Source organism: Rhinoderma darwinii, chromosome 13 (genome assembly GCF_050947455.1).
Source record: "Rhinoderma darwinii isolate aRhiDar2 chromosome 13, aRhiDar2.hap1, whole genome shotgun sequence".
Lineage (NCBI taxonomy): Eukaryota > Metazoa > Chordata > Amphibia > Anura > Rhinodermatidae > Rhinoderma > Rhinoderma darwinii.
The window spans coordinates 47,387,141-47,395,763 of record NC_134699.1 but is presented as its reverse complement, the minus strand read 5'-3'; the positions used below and the strand labels follow the sequence as shown (position 1 = coordinate 47,395,763).

General features: G+C 43.5%; 1 protein-coding gene across 1 annotated transcript in view; it reads left to right on the top strand.

Moving 5' to 3' along the window:
• The first annotated feature begins 1,799 nt into the window (after positions 1-1,799).
• Positions 1,800-8,623, top strand: part of CYGB (cytoglobin) — a 29,097-nt gene continuing 22,273 nt past the window's right edge. The window contains exon 1 of the mRNA XM_075845491.1: positions 1,800-2,389. Within this exon, the coding sequence (XP_075701606.1) occupies positions 2,247-2,389 (143 nt within the window). The 5' untranslated portion in view covers positions 1,800-2,246. The remainder of the gene's footprint in view (positions 2,390-8,623) is intronic.

Below are 8,623 nucleotides of genomic sequence, written 5' to 3'. Positions count from 1 at the left end.
GCTGGCCCTATAAGGCCTGGGAGTTAATGCGCGAACGTACCCTACACGACACAGGAGAGCACTGCAGCTGTGTGTGTGGATGTCTCTGAGGAGGGAGACGCCGACATGAAGATACAGTCCTGCAGTTGCTGCTGCTGGTAAGTGGCATACGCTCAATAACATGTTAACGGCACAAGCAGAAGAATGGAACTTGGACACCTAGAAGTAAATATTAGAAAAAGCTGCATAATCAACTCTTTTGCAACATATCAAAATCAAGTCCCATGTCCTGTAGCTGGATAGGGCTGGAAGAATTGGAGGTACCTGTGTGGTGTAAGCCCCTGGGCAATTGATTCTTTTTGCCCTTCCTATAATCCAGTCCAGGATATAGGACCCAAAAGGGCCCACTAAACATCGTCCTTTTTTGACACATGACCAGAATATGAATCCCAACTCATTAAAAGCGAGCAGGTAGTTTACATGAAAATCACTTGCAAGAGTATTAAATACTGTATACAAATTTTGTGAACATATTCATTTTTATTATTCCTTGAGTCCATTCATTGGTTGCGTCATTTTGCATGTCTTAGATACAGTATTCATATTAAATGACAATAAAAATTAAATAACAGCAATAGATATGAAAAATGACATAAGTGCGGGAAGTAAGTAGGGCAAAGGTAGGAAAAACAGAGTAGGAGAATGATTAATAAAATTGTAAACCATAAAAGCTACAGGCTAAATAATACAGAAGATAACCATGAAGTAGAGGCCAGAGGGAGGGTAGTAAAGGAGATGTAAAGCTTAAAAAGGGAGTGCTAGAATAATAGTCAACATTAGCCAGCCAGGGAGCAAAAGGAATTTAACGGAAATTGGATGGGAGGATTGGGGGTTAATTATTGTTTTCTTAGGAAAGAAAAAAAATTAAGAATAAGCAACAAGTAAAAAGCCAAGTTCACCCCAGAGAGAAAAAGAAGAATGGAAATGTCAGACATAAGAGTTAAAAGATAATTGTCCAGGTTTTGCTGTAGTCTCCCAGCAGTGTGGGAAAGGAGAACATATTCATCATGAAGTCAAGTCAATTGTGGCCGCAGACATGAATAAATATACACAGTGTATGTATGTATGTATATATATATATTGTGGTATGTTTCATCAGACTGGCATGTTAGTGTTACTAGATACTCCCAGTGCAGAGGACTCTACAAGACAGATATGACTGAATGAAAGAGGAGAGTTGTGGCCTGGGAACACAGAGCAAGGTCAGCTCTGAAGGAGAATGAGAGAGAAGCCAAGGAGAAAGGTGGGGGTGGGGGAAGCCAAAGGAGAAAAAAAATAGGAAACAAGAGGGGACAAATGATGGGGGAAGAAGAAATTAGAGGCTTGATCGGGAGGAATGCAGAGCAAGACTCCAAATAAATGAAAACAGATTAGGACCAAGGAAAAAGCCGATACACAGGTTAAGAATATCAGAACACGGAGAGAACTTGGCTTCTAGGTAAATCAATTACAAGAGCCTGGAAGACATGAAAGAGCAATGGGTAGAAGGGGAAACTGGATGGAGATGTTGAAAAGATATGAGATTGATTTGATTAGGTGTTTACAGAATAGAGGAAAGTTACTTATTATCTCTTATTTACATAGCACCAAGTCCATACAGTTCCGAATTTTGTGCCCTGGGGGTCACAATCTTTTTTCCCGATCTCAAGCACTCTATGATCAATTCCATAGCAAGCCAATTACTATGAGGATGTTTTTGGAGTGTACCCACATAAAAAGAAAGGTGGGGAAAGGGATGAAGGAGCATCCATGGCAGGAAAAATAGAGAGAGAGCAAGGAATAGGACAAGGCATCAAGGATAAGAAAATTAGAGGCTGATAGAGAAGTGGGCACATAGGATGAAGCGTAGAAAGGGCAGAAAGAAAGAGTTAAGAAACAGAAGAAGGTGAAAAGGGGAGGGAAGAAGGCTTGGATTGAAAGAGAGAGAAGGAGCGAAGAGGAGGGGGAAGAGGAGGGACAGGAGATTTGCTCCCTGCCTCAGCTTTCTGAAAAGCCTTGAAATATCTTACTTTTGATCAGTTTATTTCTGGGCTGAGATTCTCTCACACACATACACACAGCAGCAATGGACAGAGCTCAAAGGTCTAACATTTAGACAGCTCTCTGAATAGACAACTCACATCACCCCCTCCTCTCATACATCCTGATCTCTGCAGGGGGCTCTGATTCCTGCCCGGGGCTGTGTGTGATTTCATCCTGACGGGTCCATGGAGAAAGTCCAAGAGGAGAATGAGTCGGAGCGATGGGAGAGACCGGAGGAGATAACGGAGAGCGAGAAAGGCATCATCAAGGAGACCTGGGCACGCTTGTATGCCAACTGTGAGGACGTTGGAGTCTCTATATTGATCAGGTAATGTAAGAATGCATGACTCTGCACAAGGACATGGGATCTCTCAGTGTGTTATTATTTCATACAAACACAGGACTTGGAAATCACTCAAGTCTCAGCAGAATTCACGTAGGCGAGGGAGATCCCTCTATGTGTCACCACGACCTACTGCCAGGGAAGAGGACCTGTGCACAGTCAGTTGGTAGCACATGCACAGAGCAAGGGGCATGCTCTGCCTGCTAGTGTCACACGCAGTGTTAGGTGCACACTGACAAGGGCTACACCCTGTACATTTTTACGATTCTTTAAATGCAATGAAGAATGCAACAATTATTTTTTTTACAGATTCTGTATATATCCAAAGAGAAAAAAGATCCATGTGCCTTTGTATAAAACGGGTACAATATGGACCTATAGCTGTCTATTATTGGCATATTACGGGTTTGGACAACACCTTGTGTATGGCAATACATGTTTCTAGTGATTCTCAGAACTGAAAATATATGAGATAAAAAGTGATCCTATAGAAGAGCACTACAGTCTATAGTCTATAGAAGAACACTACAGTCTGTAGAAGAACACTACAGTTTATAGAAGAGCATTACAGTCTATAGAACACTACAGTCTATAGAAGAACACTACAGTCTATAGAAGAGCACTACAGTCTATAGAAGAACACTACAGTCTATAGAAGAGCACTACAGTTTATAGAAGAGCATTACAGTCTATAGAACACTACAGCCTATAGAAGAACACTAAAGCCTATAGAAGAACACTAAAGCCTATAGAAGAACACTACAGCCTATAGAAGAATAATACAGTCTATAGAAGAACACTACAGTCTATAGAAGAACAATACAGTCTGTCACGAAGGGTCTGTCGACCTACTGGGCCATACCGCCATTGCGGTAAGGCAGCTGGCCAACAGGGAGCAGGTGAATATCTATAGTTCTATAGGTACCTGTAGCAGCTCAGACAGCAGCAGGGCAGACTCGGCTGGGACTTAGGTAGCAGGCGGACGTCAGGCGAGGTGAAGCAGGTCAAACGTGGAAGCAGCACGACACGACTTTGGCACAGCTTGGAGCTAGACCATGGAGGTATGGATTGCTAGGAACAGGAACTGGAAACAGGTATACGTACAGGGACTGGAACAGGGAACACACTAGGAGGCCATCACAAAGACAAACTATAGGGAACACAACAACGCTCATGCATAGAACTATGGGGCTGGGGCTTATAGTCCAGGGCACTCACGGGTAAAGTTCGTCCATTAGGTCCCGAGCGCGCGCTGCCCCTTTAAGAGCAGGCACGAGCGTGTGCGCGCACCCTACGGGATCGGGCAGAGGTGAGTGGACGCGAGCTCTGGCGTCTCCTGAGGAGGAGGCTGGGGCCAGCGCTTGCCGACTCGTGGCTGCGGCTGTCAGGGGGATGTTGGAGCTGACAGCCCGCAGCCACGGACATTACACAGTCTATAGAAGAGCACTACAGTCTATAGAAGAACACTACAGCCTATAGAAGAACACTACAGCCTATAGAGGGGCACTACAGCCTATAGAGGGGCACTACAGTCTATAGAGGGGCACTACAGTCTATAGAAGAGAACTACAGCCTATAGAAGAGCACTACAGTCTATAGAAGAGCACTACAGTCTATAGAAGAGCACTACAGTCCATAGAAGAACACTACAGTCCATAGAAGAGCACTACAGTCCATAGATGAGCACTACAGTCCATAGGAGAACACTACAGTCCATAGGAGAACACTACAGTCCATAGGAGAACACTACAGTCTATAGATGAGCACTACAGTCTATAGAAGAACACTACAGTCTATAGAAGAACACTACAGCCTATAGAAGAACACTACAGCCTATAGAAGAACACTACAGCCTATAGAAGAACACTACAGCCTATAGAAGAACACTACAGTCTATAGAGGGGCACTACAGTCTATAGAGGGGCACTACAGTCTATAGAGGGGCACTACAGTCTATAGAAGAGAACTACAGCCTGTAGAAGAGCACTACAGTCTATAGAAGAGCACTACAGTCCATAGAAGAGCACTACAGTCCATAGAAGAGCACTACAGTCCATAGAAGAGCACTACAGTCCATAGATGAGCACTACAGTCCATAGAAGAACACTACAGTCCATAGAAGAACACAACAGTCCATAGGAGAACACTACAGTCTATAGATGAGCACTACAGTCTATAGATGAGCACTACAGTCCATAGAAGAACACTACAGTCTATAGAAGAGAACTACAGTCTATAGAAGAACACTACAGTCTAGTCTATAGAAGAACACTACAGTCTATAGAAGAACACTACAGTCTATAGAAGAACACTACAGCCTATAGAAGAACACTACAGCCTATAGAAGAACACTACAGACAGCCTCTCCCCAGCCTGAAATGTCTGCTTACAGAAAACAGTAGATTGCATTTAGCTGCACAGCTAAAATAGGTAACATAAACATACATTTTTATATTCTAGTGTCATATTCATCTAAGAGGGGGCTCCATAAACTGCGTAGTGCTACAGATAGAGAGGGTTTCACTCACCCTGTCAGTCATACCTCTACCCCTTGAAGAAAGTGTAGGGTAAAGAAGGTCAATGATTTAGGATCAGTTCTGAGAGTCTAATGTCACAGTATCTTGACGGGGCTGATCCTGTGACTTGTGTTTATGTTAAATTGTCTATTTTTTTCTGTTCCCGGTGCTTAAAGAGGCTCTGTCACCAGATTTTGCAACCCCTATCTGCTATTGCAGCAGATCGGCGCTGCAATGTAGATTACAGTAACGTTTTTATTTTTAAAAAACGAGCATTTTTGGCCAAGTTATGACCATTTTCGTATTTATGCAAATGAGGCTTGCAAAAGTCCAACTGGGCGTGTTTACAGTAAAAGTCCAACTGGGCGTGTATTATGTGCGTACATCGGGGCGTGTTTACTACTTTTACTAGCTGGGCGTTCTGATGAGAAGTATCATCCACTTCTCTTCAGAACGCCCAGCTTCTGGCAGTGCAGATCTGTGACGTCACTCACAGGTCCTGCATCGTGTCGGCACCAGAGGCTACAGTTGATTCTGCAGCAGCATCAGCATTTGCAGGTAAGTAGCTACATCGACTTACCTTCAAACGCCGATGCTGCTGCAGAATCATCTGTAGCCTCTGGTGCCGATGTGTCCTCGCTCGTCTGACACGATGCAGGACCTGTGAGTGATGTCACAGCGTGATCTCTGGAGAACACGCTGTGTCTGCACTGCCAGAAGCTGGGCGTTCTGAAGAGAAGTGGATGACACTTCTATACATAACGCCCAGCTAGTAAAAGTAGTAAACACGCCCAGATGTACGCACATAATACACGCCCACTTGTACTTTTACTTTTCAACACGCCCAGTTGTACTTTTGCAAGCCTCATTTGCATAAATACAAAAATGGTCATAACATGGCCAAAAATGCTCGTTTTTTAAAAATAAAAACGTTACTGTAATCTACATTGCAGCGCCGATCTGCTGCAATAGCAGATAGGGGTTGCAAAATCTGGTGACAGAGCCTCTTTAACTTGGCATGATACAACACAAAAGGGAGGATTCTGGGAACGCTACTTTTGCTTACAGTTTTAGGGGCACCAAGGGTATATGCCTTTCAAACACATCTCAAGGAACATGGTTTACTGACTTGAATCTAGCATTTGCTTACTTCATAAAATTCACACTCCGGGACAATGTTTTTTAAGATTATACTGTGTATACGCACTATGTTTAATTATTTAAGTACGATTTTAAGTTATCCAGGGTTTATTAAAGAAAGCTGAGCTCTCTCAGGTAGATTCGCCTGGAGACGCAGGTTCCATCAGGAATCTCCCAGTCAGGATTAATGGGCAATTATGATGTAAATTTTTTACATGTATTGACTCGAATGTTAACAGAAGCTTTATTATTATAGGGATTAAAAAGCAATCTGAGGCAGGTAGAAGAAGAAACAAGATGATGAAATAGGAAGCTGATCCTGGGAAAATGAGAAGGCCTTTATTTCATGTATAGGAGTAACCAGATTGGGTTTCTCTCAGTCACCCCAAAATGTGTTAGATTGCCGTAAAAGACAAGTTTGTCAGTGGTACATACAGGAAAAAGTGACACTAGAGGTTTCGCTGCTGTCCACGTGATATAGACTGCTTTGATAAATGGTCAACTGATGGTCAACATGCACGTCATGTAAAACACTACCACAAACTATGTGACTGGCTTACCAATTTTCCTGGTTCATCCCACTTAAATCCATCCAAAAACACCAAGTTTAGGTTCAACAATAGTCAAAACTAGTCTCCAACTTCCAAATTCCCATTTTCTACTTGCAGGGGTCTAGGACGCGGAGATCTATGATGCGGTTTAGCAGGTTCCTGGGGATGGCTAGAATAGCTGTCAATGTTTGCGTATGGCACGGGGGTTAATAATTGATTATTTACTATGCAAAACCACTATTCTAAACACATTTTCCCATTATGCCACAGCTAAACAGTATGACAGTGGGAAGATCTAAACAAACAACTCCTCATATCTCAGCTTCCTGGACCCCTGTGAGCATATGGGGTGGATATTTGAGTTAACTAGTTTTGAAACTTGAATTTTCGGGTTTTGAATGATGGAATAATGCTTAAAATAGGCCATTCAGGAAGATAAGTGCAGGTATCAAGTAGGACGTGTCTTTAGTGTGACACAAACGGGGGAAATTACATCTTTTACTAGATTCTGAAGACACATCTTATGGGCACATTATCTGGTGGTCAAAGAAACACATAGCGCACAGCTTACATAGTCACTGTGCCTTAGTTCTTCCAACCTATGGCATGAACAAAGGTTAGAGAGGTTGACATTGTACCAGGCCACTCTACCTGGGGGCACACATGATCCTCTGCATTAAACTGTCATACCCCAAATGGTAGCACAGTGCAATGGCATATCATGTCCAATGCATAATGAGGTAATCAAATAATATGGCGCTGTCTCAATATACAAATTCATATATATAATTTCCTCCCACACCCCAAAAGTATACCATGGAGAATTTAGATTTTAAGCCACAATGGGGACAGTAAGTAAGGACAACCTCTGTACAGCGCTGCGTGATATGTTGGCGCTATATAAGAAACAGAAATAGATATTAAATAAGGACAACATCACTATGGAATTAGTATGTTCCACCCATGTTTGCGTGTATTCCTCTGCGTTCTCCCGTTTTCTCCCACACTCCCAAGACATACAGATAGGCTACACGGCTTCCTATGATTTTTCCCCAGTGTGTGTGGATGACATGATTGCCTGTTAGGTAGTATGGCTTTTCCAGCAGGAACAAGAACATCTTCCAACCATAGATAAATTCTTTGGCAACTAAAATTCAGCATAGTATTTCCACAGTTATCGTAAAACTTTGAGATGAGTTGTTTCTTTCAGGATTTTTCTGTTTATTTTCTGATGTAACACGTATATATTTGAAAATAACATCCCAAAAGCTTAAGCCCTTATTCACACGACAGGGTTTCCCGTCCGGGTGACGGCCGTTCATAAATCGGCCGTCACCCGGCTGCATTAGGAACAATAGACCCCTAATGGGGCTATTCACACGACGAATTATTTGATGGCCTGGGAAACGTGGCCGTCAAAAAAATGGGACATGCCCTATTTTCGGCCGTTTACCCGGCTCCCATAGAAGTCTATGGGGCCGGGTAATACACGGCCATCACCGGAATGTGTATCGAGTGACGGCCATGTATTCCGTCGCTCGCACGCTCTCTCTCCACCTCCTCACAGTGCATGTGAGGAGGAGGGTCTTTTTTTGCTCCCTGTGGGAGTCGGAATCCCCAATCCCCGGCCGGGGATTGGGGATTCCGCGACAGGAGAAGTGCGTGACTACACTGTCCACATATGGACACAGCGATGACACTCACTTCTGCAGCGGAATCCCCGACTCTATGGCCGGGGATTCCGCTACTGGAGAAGTGAGTGACTACACTGTCCATATATCGACACATCGATGTCACTCACTTCTGCAGCGGAATCCCCGACTATGGCTGGATTCCACTACAGGAGAAGTGAGTGACTACACTGTCTATTATCTACAAAGGGCTGTGTGTGGTAACAAATTTAAATGAAATTCATCCGATTTTAAAACGGACAGGGAAAAAAACGGGTCAAAATCGGCCGGTAAAAACGGCAACACGGCCCGGAACTGAATCGGAACGGTTGCAAACCGACC